The following is a 23,536-nucleotide window of genomic DNA, read 5'->3' as shown; positions in this document are numbered from 1 at the left end:
CCACCGTTTCCGCGCCGCCGCCGCCAACGCTGCCGTCCCCGATCCTCTGGTTCTCCGTTCGTCCGCGGGAGGGCGAGCGGCGCGCTGGAGTTGCGAATAGTATGCTTTCGGTCAAGACACGATAATAAATGCTTTAGCAGAGCCTCATTTCGTGGCGTGTGTTGATAAATTTCCCTGAATTGTTACTTTTTCAGTTATGTCGTTTTTCTTTTTTTTTTAAGCTAAGACTGGGGCAGAAGGCCGAAACAAATGTTTCGGCCTTCTGCCCGTGTTTGTCTTCTATCTTGTGTACGTCTTTTTTTAGCGCTTTCAACCATGGTTCAATTCAGTCAACACCAACTAGCCCAACAACAAGTTCTTTTAAATGTTTCCTCCTCTTGCTGCAGTCTCGGGTTGAAAAGCATCATGGTAAATTTCCACCAGTCTGACTGCACACTAAGCTCTTTTTTGCAGTTGCCACAGTCGAAATATAATACTGTTCTTCTCTTACACCCCCCCTCCCCACTTTCCTCCGGTCAGCGTGTCCCGCATTTCGCTAGCGGGAAGGTGGTCACCCTAATCGGCGCAATGGGTGCCGCGTTTGCTCACTCCGGACAACAAGCGCAACCGTGAGACCACTTCAGAGCAGTGTTTGACGCTGTTTAAGCGCAATCCGAAGGAGTTTCTGCGTCGTTTCGTGACCGTCGACGAAACATGGATCCACTGGTACACACCAGAGACCAAGGAACATGTTGAAAAACAGCGCGACTAAGACGAGGACACAAAGAAAAGAAGAGAACACAAGACAAAGCGCTAGTGAGAGTTCATGTTTTTCAACATGAACTCTCACCAACTCGCCCAGTTATCTATCTTTACCAAGGAACAGTCGAAACAGTGGACTTCACCCGGGGAACGTGCTCCGAAAAAAGCGAAGACTGTCCTATCGGCCGAAAAGGTGATTTCTACCGTTTTCTGGGATTCACAAGGTGTGATCTACATCGACTACCTGGAGAAGGGCAAAACGGTCACAGGGCTGTAATATGCCGAATTATTGGGCCGATTCGACACCGAATTACAGAAAAAACGGCCCCGGAAGCTGTAATTAAAAGGCTTTGAATTATTGAGGGTTAACTGTACATTCATACAGTATAGACCACTTACAACGTAACCGCTTATAGTGCAGGACCGGGTATAACGCGGTTTTTTTAAACCACCGGTTCACCTCCCATAGAACTCCATGTAATTACATACCGCTTAAAATGCAGGCGCGCGAAGGGAAATACCGGTTATGGTGCGGTTTATGGCACAGCCCGCCGACCGCGCCGACGACCGGAGCAGCGAGCTGGCTTCCCTGTGCGACACTAGATAACGGCGCTGACGGCGCGAGCCACAAGCTGCACTCGCGGGGCAAGGAGGTTACTCGAAAACGCGGGAGAAGCGAAGAGAGAGGCTTCAGTTGCCATAGCGACGGAGGGACGCACGCACGAGTCGTTCACGTGCGTGCGTCCCTCCGCTGCGTTGGAAACAAAGAAACAAACAACCGCAACGACAGACCAATCGCAGGTCGAGGAGAAGTGTTCGCGCGCGTTGCATGACGGTGTGCCGGTCGCGGGCCGGCTGCTTCTATTCCGCAAACAAGGCGTCGGTTGTGATCGTCGTCGTAGACGGCGTGCATCTCATCGTTCTGCGTAAAAGCGCTATCCTTGACTGTGAATTTTCGTTGTGTGTCGCTATGATAACCCAGCACGCACTAGAAGGGAAGATCCACCTACTCGTGCGGCGATGTCGTGGCGGCGCTCTCAAGACGGCAGAAACGCCCGTGTCGTCGTGTTTGTTTACTTCGACTACAGTGGTGATTTCTAAGCATTTGTGTCCTCGAACATCGCCCGGATTTCTTATTTGGCGCATTTCATGCGTGTGCTCAAGCTCAAGTTATTACTGACGCGTACCGTATGAAGGATGCGAATTTTCACGCGCTTTCATCGGCGAAAAGTGATTAGGGTTAGCAATCCTGAACGCTCGCAACGTCCGTCCGCAACCCGCGACGCCGTTAAAAGGCTGCGCCAGGCAAAAGCCGCTAATTTCTTTTAAAATGTGTGACACACTTAAGACATAACTGTGCTCGTCTATTGAAATAAAGACTTTCCTCAAACTAAGCTTATTTTTTCATCTAACATAAAATAAATTCTTTTACAAAGGTAAGTTGTCTCATGGCACGTATTTTGGCCTGAAAAATTGATGTTTTGGTTATAGTGCGGTACCGCTTATAGTGCGGATTTTCGCGACTCCCGAGACATACGTTATATGCGGTCTACACTGTACTGCAATTTTTTGTACTTGGCAAAGCGAAGACCATAGAGTTATTATAATGTACGCTAGAGGTTCAACTGGCGCTAGTGTCTATGCGACTTCCGTGACACAAATTGAAGCAGACAGCAACCAGTCTACTTTTCCAGTCTTCCTGTGCATTTCTATGGGAAAACGCACATGCATTTTGTCTCTTCGACGGGAAATAACACGGAGCACTTCGGTTATTTGGGTCGTGCCGAAATGTATGTACCTTGATTAACGTTGTAAAAGTGTAATTGCTTTAGTTAGCGCATTTTTCTTCATCAGTGAACGATGTTTAACTTCGCTAGATTTCAATCCCAAACGTGTGTTCTGCAGGATGTATGTAAAAACAAGCGACGATTCAAAGCAACATTACAATGAAAAGGAATATAGAGTGTGTTCAAGGCTCGCCAGCATTCCGGTGACGCTTATATATTGCTAATATGCCAGTCCTGTCACTATATAAAATTGACCCCGTCGTGCATGAGCGGATAAAAACATTCAAAACGTAAAGAATAAAGTACGTGGGCTGTGAAAGGTGTCTCTTCGTATTGTTTTCTCTACACGGCAGCTTTTATCGGGCACTTGTTCTCAAGGATTTCGAGCGTGCGGGTGATATTTTGAACTTAGAACAAGCATCTTCGCACAGAGCAGAAAGAATAAAGCGGTATACTTACTTATTAAAAATCCGAATATATTACATGGTCTTCAATTTATTTTGATCGTACATGCACGAGTAGTGGCTGATCCAGTGTTGCTGCGTACTTCTTGCAGTCCTTTATTTCTAGATGTCCTTCGTTCGTTTGGCACGTATATTCCCCATGCTGAAAAGTGCCGACGTCGTGTTCGCGCTAACAGTGTCCGACAGTGCACACAAATACACGTACGAAGGCGTTTTAGCACCGTTTTAAATGCAATGAATTTGAAAGAAAAACGCCGTAACTGACCGATTATTGCATCGGCCTGACTGAGAACTGTTCCAAGCTACCTTGTACGGACGAATTATTCGGGATATTTGCATTTATGATCGAGCGCAGGGAGAAAATGCACTCACTTTTTCCCATAGAAATGCATTACCGGAAGTCAATTTCGGACTGGTTGCTGTCTGCTTCAATTTGCGTCAGCACACTAGCGCCACTTGAACCTCTAGCGTTCATTAGAATAACTCTATGGCGGAGACAGCCCTACTACGCTCGCTAATCTCCATTATACCTTCTAGTCCGAAGATGTGCAAAGAGGGGGTCGTCGGTAGGTGGGGGGAAGGAAGGTGGGGTCGCCGGATGGCGTTTGGTTATTTTTGGAGTTCTGGGCCTAAAAAGTTTGCACACCTTTGTTCTAGACAACATGTTGAATAGATTGCGTCGTCTCTGACACGACGCCGTGTGCAACACATCATGCCTTGGGTAGCCGTGGAGCCACGTCGTTAACACTGGGCAAAGTCCGTATTGCAATGCACCGTCAAAAACTGAATTTGGGTATAGTATGTGCCGCTCCATCTTCCTTCCTAAAGCCAGATCTCGATCACTTAGACACAGAGCGAGAGGGCCTTAAAGGCTCGTTCACAGAGGTGCGTCGACTGCGTTGCACCGCATTGCGTCGTGCAGCACAGCACCTCCCCATTGGCTCGTCATAAGGGTTGCCATAGCAATTGCTCGACGCGAGCAGTCTTAACGCAGTCAAATGCAACTGTGTGAACGAGCCTTAAGGATGCCGTAACGTAGGGGCGCTGGCATTTGCGAAAACGTTTACCGGTGACAGCGTCCGGCAAGAGGTTTTCCTGCTTGCCAAAGTCGCGGAGAGCGAGCAGAAGAGCAAGGAAGGAAAGGAAGGGAAAAAAAAGAATGAGTCTCGTCACTAACTTTTCCCACAGAAGGCGGAGCAGGGGTTGATGCAGCTCTGGTTGTCGCTGCTCGGGTGGCTGCCCATCTTGGACCGCTGGGCGAGGAACGTCGACAGCTTGCACGACTGGATTGCCACCAGGTTCCCACCCACCCCTGCGAGATTTGAGGAATGGAGCTGAGCGAGGCAGGCTGCCACAACTAAAGGGCTGAGGCAGGGTGTCGCTTTTCTCCTCTGCCTCTGTGCGCCTTTCACTTTCACTGCCTGTGGCCAGAGCGGTTTATCCTCGGCGCACGCAAACCATGCAGCGATGGCAGTGTTCGTGGAAAGCCTCGCTACCAGTGGTGCAGCGCGCGGTTTGATGTATCAAATGTTCCGGGGTGGTGAAGTTTGATACAGATGCACAAGGTGTCTAACCTTTCACATGGGATTTTCAAGGGGATGTTTTCATTGTTCCAAATAGACAATATCTAAAAATACCCAGGTTCAATAGAGTCAAGTTCGACTCTATGTAGAAGAAAAACCAGCAAATGTTTTTCTGCGTTTATTTTTAAAAAATCTGCACATTTCAGAGATTTTCTATGAACAGACACTAAAAACAATGATCATCGGTGAAACAACTCACAAAAATGAAGGGTTCAAATTTAATTTACAATTAGTATACAGCCTTACGATGCTTCATGCTTATTATAATGCTACAGTACTTGCGAAACCTGGACAACAAGTGTAAAAAAGTCAAATTTGGGGGCTTTACGTGCCAAACCTACGACGGGCATCTGGCACGCCCCTGCGGAGGACTGAGGATTAATTAGACTACCTGGGGATCTTTTGACGTGCAACCGAAAGCTCGGTTACACGGCGCCTTCTCCGCAATAAGCCTCCGTCATATTGCGGGCACTGGACAACAAGTCTGAACATGGGCCAAAGTCCAAGTAGTCCTTAAGGGGGGACACTATCCAGAAAAAACATTTCTGCAAAAAACAGTTGATTATGAAAATGCTCTATTTACATCTGCCAACATCTAGAGAGTATTCCCAGAAAGTTTCATGCGTTCACAGTGCATAGTTAATTTTTTATAAATTATTTTCAGTTCCCCAATGCTAAAGAAAAGGTAGAGGTTCGAGCACTTTGAATGCATTTTTTTCAATCCACTTTTTGGCATAAGTTAACTACCGAGACGTAATATTTGCGGCTTATATGCCGAAATTTTATGGAGCCGGTTACTACACACTTACATTTTGCATTTTCATGTTCCTTTATTATAAAAAAATGTAATTTGCAAAAATTGGTAAAAGTAAAAAAAAGAAATAGAAGTTTTTTTATTTGAAAAGTGTGTATTTTCTGCAATTTCTTTTCATAGTAACAGGCAACAGGTATTCCAGTATGCATTTCACCAGAAAAATATGTGGTAATCAACACCATTCTTCAACGATAGATTCATGAAGCAGATTCTATGCAAAGCTATGCAGGGCTGAAACTTTTCATGCCTTCCTTCTACAGTAAAACCTCGTTATAACAAAATGGGATATAACAAACTAATGGATATAACAAAGGAATCATAATTCCCCTTGCTTGCTAATATTGAGAAGAAATGGACATTGGCTATAACAAACTAATGGTTATAACGAAATAATTACGACCGCTCCTTCAACTTTGTTATAACGAGGTTTTACTGTATATCCCTACAAACATTATCTGCAAATATCCCGCCAATTGAGTGAGCATTTCAAAAGTTGACATTCCCAGGTAGTGTCCCCTCTTAACATAATCACCCGGAGTGTTTTGCTTTATTTGTATCCTGCAACAGGGAAGGCAAGTTGCTCTCCCTTCTTATGCAAGATTCAACCGACGACGACCGCCAGTGTAGTTTTGAACATGGTCGTCAGGCTCTTACCTGAATAGAACGAAGAAATTCTGACAATCTGTGGTGACCGGCTAAATGACCTAACCAATGTCTCCAAGGTAAGTGATTCTACCGATTCAGGACTGACAGGTGCTTGATTCTAGGTAAGGGTATGCACTCGACAAACGTCTAAGAAGGAAAGGTTTTTTGACAAAACAGCCCTCGTTTAGAGCAACTACTTGCAAATATCAACGTTTTTCGGCTTTAACCGATTTGGTATTTTTGGCACCGGCAGATGCTTATCAATGTTTTTCAGTTAAGACAGGCAAGTGTATGGCCTAGTTATAAGCAATCTTTTAATCAAAAGTTTAGGTTATGCCCATGCCGACCATACGCCTCTCTGACATCGTGCTCCATCGTGTGCATTAGAAATATGAACCATCACAAAACCGTTATGTGATTGCTCACCAATAGAAAGAAGCATCTGGGGGAAGTGGCAAAGACACAGCTAGGTGGATCCAATGATAGATGACTATAGTGCAACAAGGTTTTCACGGTTCATTTAAGTCCAGTGATAGATGACTACAGTGCAACAGTTTTTCACAGTTCCTTCATTTCAATGTGCAGCAGCGACATGCTCACACCCGGTGTGGCATAACTTACAGAAGCCCACTGTGTGCTAGATTTTCCTCTTCCACGTCCCTACCCTTTCTCTTTTCAAAAGGTTCTCATGAAAAAATGTAGCTGTAAACGGCGCGAAAACAGTTAGTGCTCCTTTTGAATTCTAAAATCGTTGAGTCAACCAGTTTTTTTCTTTATTCCTTTAAAGTATATTTAACCTGTTTCCTCCTAAACAGTGTAAAAAGACGTAAATAACGGCCTCTAAGCAATAGGCAGTAAAGCTCTCTCTAGCACATACAAGCCACCGCAGAGGAGACAGTATTTAGGAGGCTTACCATTTATCACAGGCTGAAAGACTGCAAGACCGCTAAACCTGGTCACTGCTGCATCCAGGATACAGCCACCAACACTGGAAGAAAAAGAAAAAAGTGCTTGGAAAAAAGTGCCATAAACCTAACTTGGCCAGTTTACTCAATCAGGTGATGGGACCAAAAGCTGAAGTGCAAAAGAGAGAAAAAAATAAAATAAAATCCCATTTAAAGAGACAGGTAGGTCTTTAGCTTAAAAGCACCATAATGAACACCTGAATATAAAGCAATAGAAAGACAATCAACCCTCAAAGGTGCACTAAAGACGTTTCTGAGATTGCCTATTCTTGGTGATAACTCATTTTATGGGATCTTAGCATCCCAGAAATAAAAAATTATGCTCGTGCGACGTCTATTTCCCTAACAAAAATATGATAGGAGTTTGTGCCACGCCCCTCTCTGAGGGGAAAAATCTGGAAAACAAAATCCAGCAGAGGCGCCGGTGGCGCCTCTGCTTGCGAATGGCTGACACGCACCAGTTGTCACACCGCCGGCGCCTCCGCTGAATTCTGTGCTCCAGATTTTTCCGCTCAGAAAGGGGAGCGGCACAAACTTCAATCACATTTTTAGTAGGTAAGTAGAGTAGCTTTATACATGAGGACTACTCTCCGAGACTACAAAGCCAAAGCTATGGGCACCCGCATGCTCGAGTATCTTGGCACATGCACACTCTTCACTTATGAAATTATACATAGAATTTTTCTCGAAAGCTGCACAGAAATGATGATGACAAGCTCAGTTGCTGCTCAATGAGAAAACATTGCAGTAGGCAAGACAAAAAGACGGAAGCTACAAATCAGGTTCACATTGTGACATGCAACAATTCCTCATTACCTCAGGGTCGAATAAAACGAGAAGTTTTTTTGCCAAAGAAAAGTCTCCATAGGTGCCATGCAATTATTTGTCACCTAGATATCCAGAGGGCTTTCGAGAGACTAACTTGTGACATTTCAAAATGTAACTAAACAGAAGAGGTGGCCCAAAACTGCATCAGAGACTTAAAAGCGGCCAGTACTGTCAGATAACGTAAACGCCAGATTTTGATGCGTCCCTGATTCTAACGTATGAAACAAAATAAGTAACAAACAGATACCTAAAAACTAACATGGTGCCGATTCTACCACACAGATTGCTGACCACCACCTACCCTATAAAACAAAGTGCACTCAACGCATGTATGCAAAACCGCTATCGAAGTCCCACGAGGGTTTGTCACTGTCCACAGACCATGACGTCCAGAGAATGTGATGCTGCTTGATCTAGATCATATTTTTCTATGTATATCATATTTATTCGCATAATGAACGCACTTGCAAAATGAATTCAAAAGCAAAAACTCCAATAGTTGGAGTTTTTTCTTTTCCCCCTCGTGTAATGAATGCACCTCCGATTTTCGGCTCCACAAGTCTCGAACTGAATCCAACTCAGCTAGCCACCAAGCCAATTTTCTTTTGCCGCCAAGCGGCCAGGCCAAGTCAAGCCAAGCTAAGCATAGCAGTACACGCTCTCATGGCTGCAAGTGTGTAGTTGCAGAAGTGATCAACAGTGGAACCGAGCGGCGAGCACACCTAATGAAGCTGGGGTCGAGAAATTGCCCAGCCCCGGACAGTGAAATCGTGAAAGTGGTTAGGTCTAAAAACGGTTGCGTCGCTCTTAGTGCTGAGTGAGCTTCATAAGGCACTTCTCCTTTGGAAAAAGGCATGCTGAAAGCACCCTAAAAAGGGTTTGAAATTTACAGGGCAGAGTACAGTGGCACGTCTCCATCAGTGGAGACGTGCCACAGTACCCTGCCAGATCATATTGGCACCTAAAATGATAATTTCGCGAAGTGCGTAAATGCAAAAATTTTACCATGCATAATGAACACCCTCCCCAAATATCTGTAAATTTTTTGGAAAAGAAAATGTGTTCTATCTGCAAGTAAATACAATATGTAATGTTTTTTTTTTTTTTCCCTAAATTTTTGTTGGTGCATTTTATGTAGCAACATGACTTGTATGCATTTTTTTATAGGTATGAACTTTAGATGTGGAAATGTGCCACAAGGGTTATATTTTTCGTTTCATTCAATGGAAAGAACAGTGAAACTGGCTCCTGCTTGCGTATATATTGCCATCACAACACACACAAGCAGGCTTATCAAAGCAGTATCACCGCGCTGACTGTAAAAATATGTAGGTGCAATTTATACAATGGTACGACGCTTCAGGAAGGGTCGTGATAAAATGACTTTTCACCTCGCAAACAAAAAAAGGGGATAGGTATTTTGGCCATCCAGCCTCGAGCGCCAAGTTCAGGAAGGATGCCCCACCTCGAAATGCCCATGGCACAGATGACGGGCACCCATCCGGTGCACAGCACGTCCTTGGTGTAAGGGTTGCGCCTCGACAGGTACACCCAGAGCGGGATGAAGGCCAGGAACACGCACACCACCAGCGGAGACAGCCACACCAGGTCTGCAACGCCCGGGGAAAACAATGGCACAGAAATTAATGCACTCGTAGCAATGTTAAACAATAAACAAAGTTGTTTCATTTACTGCGTCTTTGTTTACTTCTTTTTTTTTCTACCACAAATCCCATTTTCCTTTATAACTCTTCCCCTCTGGTTATAAAATATTTATAAGCTTTTGTGAGGCAGGGGGGTTAAATCTTATGACTGGTCTGATTGATTGCCAGCTCATCTCTGTAATTGATTAATGAAAAGACCCAATTTATTTGCTTTTCTACAGCTTTCATCAAATACACTGCAAACAATGGTACATTTCATGACTTAAAGGTAACAGTGTAAAAGATAACTCATACACTCAAACCACACGCACTGTTGGTGTGCGTGTGGTCCGAGTGTGCGAGTTATTTATTGTGCTGTTACCTTCAACTCTTTCCTGACCACGAGAAAGGTAGCAATTTTAAATAGATTCATGCAAAAGATTTTTTTCTTTCCTGACTAACTTGCGTATGGGGCAATATGACACATCAAAATGCGGCCATTACTGTTTCTTTCAAAAGAAGCTGAGTTCGCTATAATGTGGAAAAAGATGTTACAATTTTATTTCTTGAAAATACAATGTATCTGTGGAAGGTATATAAACGCAGACACTTCTAGAACTATTCAAATTAAACGACAAATAAATGAAAAATTTTGAATATACAAAATGTGCACCACATCCATATCTATTATTTCTGAAAATTAGTGTACTCTGACGTTGTCTATTTTTGGTTCGTGGGAGAATTAAGGCTGGTTCACACTGTTGCAACCGACTACGACTAAGTCAGACAGAACCCGGTTTTAAGCCTCTTGTGATCACTTAAGACTGCGCTGCGCAGCAACAGTGGCGATCGTAAGCGGCTTGAAACCCCGTTTTGTCGGACTCAATCGTAGTTGGTTGTAACAGTGTGAACCGGCCTTTAGCCTCTGTAACACATGTACTTTTCAACGAAGGAATGTTTATAATGGTGAAATGCAGATAGTACACCTCACATCCCCAGCAGAATGCTTTCTTTGTGTTGTACCTTGGTTTTGTCACAGCCTCAATTTCAGTTCCTTCATGTTTAGCATTTTTGTCCACCTTGTTGGGAACATAAAACGTACACGCCGGCTGTGGACAGCATTGGAAATTATAGTGATGCTTACCGACAACAATCTGTTAATGGGCAACTTCGCTCAATTGATAATAAGGGATTTCCCATTAAAAAGCACTAGTAAAAGACACTATGCCATTTGCTTCACGAAAAATGAGATATATATTGTTACATCTAATTTCATACACAAACAGAAATCAAAAGTCCAGCAACATTGGCCTCGGGCCACCAAGAACATGGCTATCACGTGGTACGAGGTGTCACGTGATCCTCTACAAAATGACGGGTGTGTGCCTGGTGCAAGTGTCATCTCCACAGCGCTCTTCACCATGCTTTGGTGTGGTGTCTATGACATTCAACGACATTGGCACAACTGCGGCATAAGTCTGCGCACGTATTGTCCGTAGTGTGAACAAAACTCTGAGACAATAATCACAAACGGTAAGACGACGACGGCAGTTGTGACGCGGGAGACGGCGCTAACGGCAGGATCATGGTGAGACGGTTCGACAGCTCCCAAGAAGCGTGCTGCGCAGGCCCATTCAGATTTCAGATTTTTTTTTTTTTTTTTTTTAATTCTCAAATTTATTTATTTACTCAACAACTGTTTGGACCCATAGCCACAATGGCTAGTATCGGGTCCAATCACAAACTACGTATCACCGTGCGGCACGAAGCAAACGTTACATCAGATACAAATATCTTGCGTACGAGATGACATGGTTAGGTCATCAACCTTGAATGTTATAAAGCAACTTTTTAATAAAGGCAAAAAGTTAGATTTCTGCTTAATATCCGTGGGTATATCATTCCAAATTAATTCACCGTTGAATTCAACAAGTCTTCGACCATAAACATTTTTACATGGTGGTAAATTAAATTGATTATGAACAGCAGCCCTTGTATTTCTTAATGGGCATTTAAACACAAATAAAGGCAGCAGTTACGCCACTGTGCGCCGAGAGGGAACGTTGCTGACATTACCCATTATGCTCGCCTGGAGAAGTAAAAACAAGCAAAAAGGGGAAGCGGCGATGACATTTCGCTCAATGTCGGCTACGCCCGCGCCGCAGCCTTGACTGCGATGTTGGTTACACCTCAATTGGCCGGCTCGGGTCAGCCGATTTCGGCCACTTGACGAGTTGCAAAGTTTGCCGGACCGTTTAAGAAACGTTTGGACAAAACTAGGTCATAATATTTGATGGGTGGTCTTCCTAGGTGATAGTGAGGAGGACTGCATTGTTATTTGAAAAACAAAAATGAAGCGGAGTTGTTCTTTAAACAATGCCAATAACATAATTTAAAGTGTCCTCAGAGCTCTTGAGGTCTAAAAAATATGCCACAATACAGTTGAATTATGTAAATAATGCCATCTTTGTTCCGAAGACTGATATAAGCAGTTAACCATGTAGACAAGTGCCTCCCAGGGCCCTAGGACTATTTTTGACAGCCCACCAGCTTGCGACAAGGCTCAAACCTACGCCGAGATTGAAACTACAATTCTTCGGCTACCTACGAGATTGTGGAACATCATTCTCCGCACAAAAATTTAATTTCTTGACGGCGCTTGGAAACCATAGATCACCAGTGTTCGATGGCCTATGGGCACAGTCAGGAAAGAGTTAAATCATGAACAGCCAACTCGCCCAAACCTCCATCTTAAGAAGTGGTACATTTGCGGCTCAGTATTTTGCAACTAGGTCCGATCTGGTCTATAACCCCGTGTATCAGTTTTCGTTGGCCCTTTGTGTGGGCGACTGAGTTTTCCAAGTTGCTCCTGGCCCATGAAAAATAAAGTCACCAAGAAAGACAGTTATATTTAAAGAATTTTTATTTTTCATTTAACCTGTACCGTAATATTCCAAAAGATGCCCCACCCCCGATAGATGGCCCACCCCTATTTTTGGCACGATTTGCTATTTTTCCAGAAACACCGAAAGGTAGCCCACTTCTAGTAATTGGAAGGCTCTGGCCAATGGTGATTTTGGCAAAAACAATGTCACTTAAAGGAACTGTGCAACGATTTTAAATGTTGAAAGAATTGGCATCTTCTACTCTTGACATTTTTCGTCTTGCCACAAGGGACAGAAAACCCACCTCCTTCCTTCGAAATGTTGCGATTCTGCCACGTAATCGCGAGGCAAAAATTAGAATATTCCTCGACTTGCAGCCGCAAGCGGCACCCGTAAGAAACACGCGTCATGACGTCAATGGGGGTTTTGTAGAAAGATAGCAAATTGTGCGAATACCTGCTCGATAAAAGGTAACTTTTCTATAAATCTTGTCGTTCCAACATAAATATAAATGCGTCAAAAGCTGGTATCATTGACAAAACTTTCATTATATGGGGTTTTTGTGGCGCCATCTATCCTAGGTCCACAAAACCGTCAGCTCTATCTGCTACCGCGAACAGCGGAACAGCTGCCAGAAGCCGGAGGGGGAGGGGGACAGGGCCGGACGGGGATGGCCGGACCCGGATGCGCTGCGCCCGCCAGCACGTGGTCACGCGGTCGCGAGCGGATGAGTTCTCGCTGCTCACTGATGGCTCTAGAGAGAGAGCTTTACAGGAACCCCGCGCGGCCCCCATTGATGTCACAGCAACGTGACTCGGAAGAAAGTGAAGGAGTTAAGAGGTGCCAAAAACCTCAACCTTTGTCAATTTCTAAAATAAAACCTAGGACATGCAGGCAAAAGCGGTTTTTTGTTCTTTACTTCAGAAAGGTCGAGACACCAACTCCCAAATTATTTAAGCAAAGCACTGAAACTGTTGCACAGCTCCTTTAACCACGACAGAGATAAGGGAACATAGCTGACTGAGAAGGCTGACTTTGGTTCACCACCCCTTCCTGCGATCACAAGTTACGAGGGTCACAAAATCTAAAACTAGCACTTTTTTTTTTTCTTTTTTTATGGCACATTGAAAGTCAGTTTTCCCCCCCCCCCCCCCCCCCCCCCCCTCGCCCCGTTATTTTCACCCTATTTTCTATTTATTTTAGGTGGGCTACCTCTCGGGATATTATGGTAGTAATTTTCGCCTAAAGATACTAAAAAGGTAAAACAGTTTCTGGTGCAGCACTCGATTTCACCGGTGTGGGTGTCAAGCTTCTCCACTCTGCACTTGTGTGTTAGGAGCAGTGGATGATTCAGGGAAGCATACGGATTGGCTCGACAAATTTGCAAATTTCGCTCATTGATATAATAATAATGTATTTTATTTCCCATTCTGGTTGATACAAAACAGGAGGACGTCAGGACAAAAAGCTGCGGTTGCAGCTTGACGAGGTCCTGGCGCCCTAACACACTTTGGCGGGAAAGCAGCATTGGAAACGGAACGAAAACACAAAAATGGGCACTAAAACACAATAACGACTATTCACATTGTTGCACTCAGCTTGAATGCATCAAAACGAATATTTTTAAAGTAGAAACAAGTTTCACCACAGATACAAAAACTCCAGGCACAAGAGGTAAAAATTATGCCGTCTGTAATATGATTTTTGCCAACATCCGATTTGATGTCCCATAGATGCTGATACCATTGGCTTCGAGTTTATTGAGTAAAGATAGTAATGCATATTTTAATGATGTAAAGCCGTAATTCGTATGAGGTATTGAAACGCTCCAAATTTCGCCGTGACATGTGACATATTTATGGTCTAGTTTTGCTAAGCCCGACAGTGCGAAAAGGGAAGAAATATTATGTTTTAATGCCATATTACACATCACCAGCAGGCAAAATTGGTACAAGTGGTCAATAGGAATGACGTTATGTTTAAGAAAGAGCTCCCGAGAAGGGTGCAAGAAGGGTACATTTGCGATAATTCGAAGAACCGTCTTTTGGGTTAGCAGTAGTTTTGTTATATTTTGTATCGTTGTTTGGCCCCAAACTAAATGGCAATACACGTAGTGAGTGTAAATCAAAGAATAATATAAAAGTAATATAACACCTGCTGGAAAGACATCCCGATTCTTACAAAGGAGACCAATAGATTTACAAACTTTTTGATGTATATAATCAACGTGCTCATTCCATGACAACGATTCAGTGAAATAAACGCCCAATATTTTTACCGACTTTACCACTTGAAGTGTTGAAGACCCTAAAGTTATTTGAAGCAAATTAGGTACTTGTCTGTTTCGTGGTCGAAATAACACACATTTAGTTTTAGATTGATATTCTTTGGTTTCAGGTGGCTGCGGCCGAGCTGTTCAATGCTTCGTATCAGCTGTGTCGGGTTTTGGACATAAGAACCACAATACAAACACAACAAGCTGGAAGCTGACAAATATATCCCTATGGGACTTGTACCAGACAGGCATGCATGAATGCCACAGCTGAGAAACTTTATCAGCCGGGAACATATGAATGAGGCTCTACTGTACATTGCGTTAGTGCCATCCACCGAAAAACGTGCAGACTGGGTGTTTTACGGTACTGATAAGTTACGATTAAATCGAATATGAGCTGTATATCGAAAATATTATAATATTCATTCTTGAAATTTAGAATATTTGCAGCCCCTACTAACAACCAGTAGGAGTGGTTTGGCTGCCCTTTGACCCTCTAAATAACAAACAATGTTGCACGCAACTTTACTCAATACTACTCGGGGTCTGGGGCCAAATGCTGGCATTGCGAAATGACAATTGACAAGTGTCCAGGTTGAATTCCACACGACAATCGACTGAAGTCAAAGTCAAATTTTGGGTTTTTTTGTGCCAAACCATCAAAGATCATCTGGCATGCCCCACGAAGGACTGAGGAATAATTTCGACCACCTGGGGGTCTTTTTGAATAGCAACCAAAAGCTCGGCCTGGTCCACAGTAATCCCCCGTCAGATTACGGGCACCTCGGCTGGGATTCTAACCCGCGACCTCGAGATCTGTAGATGGGCGACGGGCACTTTGGTTTAGATCAGCCGTTCTCAAATGGAGGTCTGCAGACCCTTCAAAGTCCCCAGAGACCTCCTTGGGAAATTACAGTGCCTGAAGCCCTCAACCGTCGAGCCATTCAATAATTATTATTATTTTCTTGTATTGATGCTGGCTGTCTCACAAAGCTGAACAGACCAAACCCTGTGCGCCGAGAGAGTATGGTTGATTATTTTCCGTTTTAGAGCCTCAAAGTTGGTTTGCACGGATTTAGTTTCCTTCATTCATCCTTTCATCGTCGTAGTCCTTCCCACCCTCCACCACGGTGGATGGGGTCCCCTGTCACCTCTGCCGATCCAGAAGGGATCCCCAAAATGTTGGCGGTTGAGATTCTTTACTCTAGAGGTGAATGGACGTTTGACCAAAGTAACTGTGATCGGTGGCGTGCTCACCCATGGTGTTGAAGAGGAGGCTACTGACTCCGGCCAGCAGAGCCAGGGTGGTGAGGTCGCCCAGGGAAGCCGCAATGGGTGTCGCAATGTTGTCTGGGTTCAGGTGGCACTTGCGCGAGAAGATCACCACCCCGACCATCAGGGACCCTGCACACATGCATGAGGCGCAGTGAAACAAAGTGTGAGATGACGCGCTGGACCTAGAGAAAAAAAGAAATATTGCAGTTTTGCACTGCAAGACAACCGAGCATATACATAGAGTTTTGCATTTCCTGGGTATATTTCTTCCCACCGATTCGGAGGTTTTAGGTATCAAGGTGTCGGCCGAAATACCGGGGTTTATGTGAGGTTGGGATCCCTCAACCTCCGGGGTTCGAGGACGTTTTTCGAAACAAAAAACTTGAAAAACTTCCTCGTGCCGATAAGACAAAGAAATCAGACGAGTGCTTCCGAAGCAAGAAGCAGCATTGTACACAGTTCATTATGGTTGGTGTTCCGGGTCAAAACATAAAATGAAGCTGCACATGAATATTTCCTCTCCGTGGAGCTTCTGTTCTCTTTACACAGGACAGCCTCAATCGCGGGTTTTCGGTTTTTCCCAACTTTGATCAAACCGAATCAGGAGTCAATTTTTGGGGTTTATTGGTATTTACCGCAAACACAGAACCCTAGCTATCAACAACGCCTTAAGGACACCTTGGCAAAGAGACCAACCGGGGTTCAAACCTTCCTTTTTGCATTAGGGAGGCTGAAACGGAACATTGAAGCCACAGAGGCAGTCTAGACCTAGAAGGACATCAAAAAGAAGAAACCATATACCGTATTTGCACGAATATAACGCGAGTTTTTTTTTCGAAATTACGTGCTCCAAAACGCACCTCGTGTTATATTCGGAATTGAGTTCAGCCACGAGGCGCGCGAGTCTGGAGAAAGCCAGAGGAGAAAGCCATCCCTCCGGCTCAATGCAAAAGAACCGGTGGGAAAAGAAGTGGGGGTGTGGAAGGGAATTTATTAGCTATTGGGCCACGTGGAGGGCTAAATAAAAAACATAAAAAAGCATTTTTATCGCTTTTGTGTTTGTACAACAAACGCACGCCGCAGAAACTCAGCGTGCGCGGGCCATGCGGGAATGCGGGCACTGGCCAATTTGAGCCAAGCCAAGCCGGGCCAAGTCAAGTCAGCACAAGCCAAGCCAAGATCACTGACCACGTTTCAAAATCGTGCAACACGAGGCATTTGTTTATGCAGAGGGACCAGACCAAGATGTGTGATCGTGTATCGGGTTCAGCAGTCTTTTTTCTGTCTGCGCATTATTTAGTTTCTGCTCCAGAGTGGTCTGGTGTTTGTGTGTTGGTACTTCTGCTTCCTGCCTTGTTTGGATTGTGGGCTGCCGAGGAAGAAAAAAAGAACTACCAGACAAGGAAGTGCCCTTATCTGCGTAGTCGCCAAGTGGATTGTAAACGGAAGGACATGAGCAGTGAGGATGAGTGCAGTCAAAACATGAACTGATATTTCTTCTATTTCCATTGACTTTTCACTTCTGCTATGCCCCCGAGTACGAGAAATTGACGCGCCTCGGTTCGCGCTATAATAGTAATATTTTTTTCTTTTTAAGGGCACCGAAACCTGCCCTCGTGTTATATTCGTGGTCACGTTATCTTTGTGCAAATATGGTAGTTTTTTTTATTGTACCGAAGGAAACCCCACTCAAAGTTTCATCCAAAACAAATGACCGATTTTATTTTAGCAGGACAAAACATGAGCATATCCAAAACATGTAAGAACCCTAAAACCGGTACTAGAAATGATATTACAGTCGCCGACCGATTTTTCGGACGCCGATAATTCAGACTTGCTTAATATTTCAAACTTAAAGGAGGAACCATGATCTACCCGATAGAAGTAGTGCATATTGACGACCGATGTTTCAGACAGCTTGAACTCCAAACGTTTAATATTTCGGACAAAATTGTCGCGAGCGATCAGCGGAAGCGGCCATTTTGAATTCTATGTTGGCTGCACATGGATTGGCTTGGTTTGGCAGGCTTCATTGAGTACTGCTAAGTCCTACCGCAAGGTGGCGCTGTATGTTTTTTTGTTTTTTTTTCCTAGCTGTGCATCACTATCATCATCATTGGTGTCACCATTTTGCTTTGTTAGTTTGCCATTGCAGTCGTGGACTTGCGCCTCATCTCGACCTCGTTTTGGTGAATTGTGTTTTCGGACTATGCTGGCTTAGACGTCATTGACCATCTGTTCTTCCGCCGCCGCAATGTGTTGTGAGGAATCGCAGAAAGTATTGACCATAACGCTAGAAAAGAAGGCAGCGACTCTCAAGCTAACAGAAAGTTGCCAAACGCAAACGGAGGCGTAACCTAAAACAAGACACACTGGCATAACCCGAAGCAAGGCACTATTTATGGCTTTTTTAAGCCCACTTTGAAGCAATAAAGGCAAGTTTTTCACTCTGCTGATTTTTCGGACTGCTCAATTATTCGGACGCTTTTTCGGTTCCTGCTAGGTCCGAATAATCGGTCGGCGACTGTATATATATAATAAATTAAAATTTTGGACAGAAGAACCACACCTGAACACCCCTGGCTACGTGCCTGGTACCGGACACCAAGGGCTAACGCCCAAGCTGAAACTCTGTTTGCATTTTCTACACTTGAGAACTACTTTTTAAGGCCAAAATTGCCAGCCACCAAAAGAGAAACGAAGACCGGCGGCTCACCGAGAAGGAGGCTGGCCACACTGGCGGTCACCATACTGCTGGCGCAGAGCAGCACTGCATTGCCGGTGTCGAAGCGGCTTTCGGTGACGTAGCCCATGAGCACTGCAAACAGCGAGGCCAGGAAGGCCACCACTGTCGCCTGGCACTGGAACCATTCAATGAGACGAGCATGCTATAGGAACATACAAACATCATTTTGATCAGAACTGACTTCTGAAATGAGCAGAGCTAAGCCTTGTGCAAGACATGACAAACACCAGCTGCCGTGTCCAGGATCGCAAGAAAGAATGTGCAGTATACGGGAATCTGCTTTTTCACTGCAGCAACGACAACCAGTGTGGTGAAAGGTTTGGGATTAAAAACGGTGTGTCTAAGAATAGCAAGCCTTGCTGGGCACAACCTGCCAGCATTGCTGTGATTTTAAAGTGGATGGTCGCAAGTTGTGCAGTATTTTGCTCAAGGTCGTATTTTACAGACTGAGATTGCGCTGATGGCAAACACTCGTGGTGGGGTTTGAAGTATAACTAAAGTGTATTTGATTGGTGACAAAAGTATGCAAGAGAGGGAGGAAACACTTCTGCAACTCTTCTTTAGCGATGAGTTAATTATAGGACATGGGGTATGTCCTATAATTAGCTCATAGTGATGTTGAGAAATGTACCATTATTTCAGTACAGTGGTTACTCAGTGGCATCACTCTTTGCTTGTAATTATTGCTCTCACAAGCACTTTTCAAACAGGCCTGGCACTCTTTACAAATAGAGGCCTACATCAGAAACATCTTGGTCTGCACAAAGCGGCAGAGCGCCACAGCTGCAATTCACTGTTTTACTTGGTAACTGACCTAAAGAATTACTTCTTTATTCATGCTCTTGATTTCATCGACACCCACATTGGGCTACCCCGCGAGTTGTAATTTATTTATTAGAGCGCAGCTCTTAGGGGCCCGTTCCCGGCTTGAGCGGCGTCGCCGTCGCCGTAACCAAGGTCATCCCAAGGTCACGTGACCCCCAAGGTCACGTGACCCCTCCCAAGGTCATCTCAAGGTCACGTGACCCCACGTGACTCCCAAGGTCACGTGACCCCTCGAGGTCACGTGACCCCTCCCAAGGTCATCTCAAGGTCATGTGACCCCAAGACCCCACGTGACCCTTTGAAGGTCACGTGACCCCCAAGTCACGTGACCCCTCTGAGGTCACGTGATCCCCGAGGTCACGTGGTCTCCTCCCCAAGGTCATCTCAAGGTCACGTGACCCCAAGGTGACCCCCACGTGACCCCCAGGTCACGTGACCCCTCTGAGATCACGTGACCCCCCGAGGTCACGTGACCCCCTCCCCGAAGTCACGTGACACCCCCCCCCCCCCCCGAGGTCACGTGACCGCCCCCCCCCCCGGAGCATATTAAAGAATGAGGGGAGGAGGAGGGGTCTACCCTCCCCTCAGTACCCTTCACTCCTCCTCCTCAAGAGCTGCGCTCCAATTCGGCGTTACAGGGATTTGTAAACGGCTTTCACTTTTTATATAAAAATTAGGCCTGGGAATTTGATAGCTTAACCTACCGATGAATCAATTAATGTTTATATCGCGATTAATTTGTTTAACCACTTAATCGGTAAAATTCTGATAAACAAAAAGAAAGAGTTAAACGCTGTCACCACGCAGATGTAACCGAGAACACCTGTATGAAAAACAAAATTTAGGTGAAATTTTAACCTAAAGTAAACTGTAGGGGCAGGATTTGTAACTCCAGACAAGCTCAAAAGGTTACATGTATCCCGGCCACTTCAACACTGTTTGAGTGCCCATTTAGCGCCGCAGAGAATATTGTGAAAAATCAAAGGAGGTCACTCTTGCCGAAGAATATCAACGAACCACTTTGCCTCATGCAGTCAATTGCGAGTGTCCTTGGACTGTTCTCAGCTACACATTGAGGTTGATTAATAATAAAAATGGCATATTGCGTCGTTTATCACGTATTCAGCACAAGCAGAAAAACATAATTTTGACTTTTTAAAATAAATAAACTAAAGTTCCATTTGGAACTTTAGTAGGGTGGTTAAAGAGTTTCCAAGATCAGACATTAGTTTATGGTGTAAAATATAATTAGCAGGCGAGGTAAAGAAGTATACAGGGTGTCTAGCAATCCGTTATTTTGAAATTCCCTGACTTTTCCAGGTTTTCCCTGACAATTTCAGGTGGAATTCCCTGACCACTGTAGAGGCAGTTAAGTATATAAGACCATTACAACATAAGGCATTGAGCATTGAGCACATTAAGGATCATTTTGCACGGGCTTAATCCAACTTTCATATTTCGAAATATTCGAGTTCACCACCACGGAGAAACGAGCACTTTCTTGCCGCCGACATCGTCAGCGAAGAGGCCACTTCCGGAAACGCGATGAAACCCGACGTTCAATCACACATGTCAATAACTGAATGGCAGCATGGCCACCAGATGCACACTTTTGGCTTAAGGTTTGGATTAAATTACGGTCTGAGACTTTCCCATTTGTTACTAAATCTAGTAGCTTTAACTGAATCTAGCCTAGTGTCGCGCCTTCAATTCAATCCAATCCAAGGCTTGGACTGGATTTGTCGGCTCTTCCCTTTGCATCAAGTAGCATACTCTACATCAAGTGAGCAGAGCCCGCGCTCCACTCTAAACAGAATGAATTGCCTATTTTTCTGCCCCCAAGTTGTCAAGCCTTTGCTCAAAAAACTCGATGGCATTTACAGCTCATTTTCCCTGACAAGGCTCACTTTTTGACAATATCCCTGATTTTTCCCGGTAATTAAAATTTCCCTGACAATTCCCGGTTTTCCCGGTCACTAGACACCCTGGTATAGTATAAAAAGAAAATAGATGCTTCAAAGTTGGGGGTGCATATTTTTTAAGTTTCCGAGCGTACGAACAAGAATAGGAATTACAACACCACCATACTACCATCTTTTACTGCTGCGTGCTTCAATCGACCCGGAACATTGTCGACACGTCCCAGGTTCGTACACTCCGTTTCCCAAATGCCAGTCCCGTTGAACCACAGTGCCTGGAACGCGTCTTCGACTGGTGTGGTCGGCGTCCTATGCCGTCTGAGAAACAAAACTGGTCCCGAAGTGGCAACAAACGACGTCATGGCAGGTAGACATTACGGCAGAAGGCGCAAGCAAACACAAGCATCGCCGCCGTCGCGCCGCTCCAATCCCCGGCTGCCGCAGCTTCCGCGAACTGTCGAGCTGAAGATCGCGGCGGGCGACCGCACGACGCATCCGTGACGTATTTGGGCAGAAATTAAGCGACCACTTTTGAAGACGAGGAAAACGCACCAATCAGAGACGCATTCCGGGAAGCCAAGGAGACCGACCTGAATGAGGGCCATGTTGCCGGTGGTCATGGCCAGCTGCTCGGCCCCCGTGTCCATGTTGCCTAGGTTGGCTTGGGTGGACAGCCGCGCCGCCAGGGTCATCTCCAGATTTCCCTGCGTCGGCGAGGAAGCCGCAACCACTTTGCGTCAATCGGACGGAAGGCGCGTTTCGGGGTGCCTCCGACACAGAAAAACAAGATCACGCGAGCTCGATGATACCGACAAAGACCGGAGAGTGAAGAAAATGTTGCAAATGAGCTGGGCATATGCTGTCGGGAAGTCAACGCCATCGGGAGGTCACATGACTCTATGACATCAGCCAATGTCACGTGACATTGCGGTGTAAAATGTAACACTGGAATCTGACGCTGGAAGGTAACGCTGCAACGTGATGGTTTTTTCGGAGGAATTCAGCTGATAAATCCCATTCTGTATTAAAAATATGCATTTGTTCTGGCAGCAACTATTTCGACATTCCCTGACAAAAAAAATTTGACTATTATTTTGACGTTTGTGATGCAACCTCCCAAAGAGGTAAAAAATGCTTTTCGTATAATTTTGACGTTTGCCATCAAAATATCAACTGCACTACTACTTTGACAGCTCCTGCCAAACTTGCCACCGCAAACAACTGACCAAAGTTTGGACTTGGGAGGTTCAGCCTAAAAGGTGATAGAAAGTGGCGATAAAAAATTTATTACCTCACTTGCAGCCCGCATCGCATATTTTTTCAGATAACAGGTGTTGTGCAATTGCCAATTGATGCAATTTTTATAACCAAATTTTTTAAGGGGAGACACTTTCTAAAAAAGTGAATGTTTGAACCACTTGTCTGATTTAGGTGACATTTAGAGGGCTTGTTTCTGTTAATAACATTCTGCCAAATTTTGTTAACCTGCGTGAAGTACAAAAAAAAAAGTGAAAATGTTCAAAGATGAAAGTGGGTGTGTCCGCACAGGAAAACTATCGTTTTGAAATTACTTATAAATATGTCGTTTTCACCTGTTATATTGCTCTAGGGCAGTTCAGACCAGATAGCTATGGAGCTATATTTCTATATCATACCATCTTTCATGACAAAAAAGCCACATAAACAAAAATACTGTTTTTGAGATTCCCATTCTTTGCCCAAAATTTTAGTTCTTGAGCATAAAAAATGATAAAAATAAAAAATAGAAGCTCATACTATCTTCCCCTTAAAATTTCATCCTAGAAAAACTCATAAAAATGAATCCAAGTTACCTAATAACAAAACAATAGTTTTCCTAAGGTACAATTTATGCCAAAAGTGGAATGGAGAAAAGTTCTGTTCAAGGTACTCCAACCTCTACCTTTTCTTTAGCATCAGTGAACCGATGCCAAAGAAATTGTTTTTTCTAGGACGTGTCCCCCCCATTAAGTGATTGGCAATAAAAAAAACAACAACAACTTCAAAACACAACTTAACCACCTCGCCATACGTAACGTTTGCTTAGTAGTGCCGTGCTAAATGTCACCGAACGCATGATTTATTTCACATTACTTAAACACACGAAACGAGTTTTGAATGCA

The 23,536-nt window shown here is 44.5% G+C and overlaps 1 protein-coding gene across 2 annotated transcripts in view; it reads right to left on the bottom strand.

The window, feature by feature from the left end:
* The window catches only part of LOC8034565 (solute carrier family 41 member 1), a 60,076-nt gene that overhangs the window by 10,612 nt on the left and 25,928 nt on the right, over positions 1–23,536 (bottom strand). For both annotated transcript variants that reach the window (XM_029989891.4, XM_029989892.4), the window contains exons 6-11: positions 21,986–22,099; positions 18,622–18,766; positions 15,888–16,034; positions 9,293–9,437; positions 6,949–7,022; positions 4,170–4,304 (exon numbers count right to left, since the gene is read on the bottom strand). In XM_029989891.4, coding sequence (XP_029845751.2) covers positions 4,170–4,304; positions 6,949–7,022; positions 9,293–9,437; positions 15,888–16,034; positions 18,622–18,766; positions 21,986–22,099 — 760 coding nt within the window. The remainder of the gene's footprint in view (positions 1–4,169; positions 4,305–6,948; positions 7,023–9,292; positions 9,438–15,887; positions 16,035–18,621; positions 18,767–21,985; positions 22,100–23,536) is intronic.

This window comes from Ixodes scapularis, unplaced genomic scaffold, assembly GCF_016920785.2.
Source record: "Ixodes scapularis isolate PalLabHiFi unplaced genomic scaffold, ASM1692078v2 PGA_scaffold2__306_contigs__length_199485367, whole genome shotgun sequence".
Classification (NCBI taxonomy): domain Eukaryota; kingdom Metazoa; phylum Arthropoda; class Arachnida; order Ixodida; family Ixodidae; genus Ixodes; species Ixodes scapularis.
Note: the sequence above shows the minus strand (reverse complement) of the source record. Positions and strands in the feature narration are given on the sequence as shown.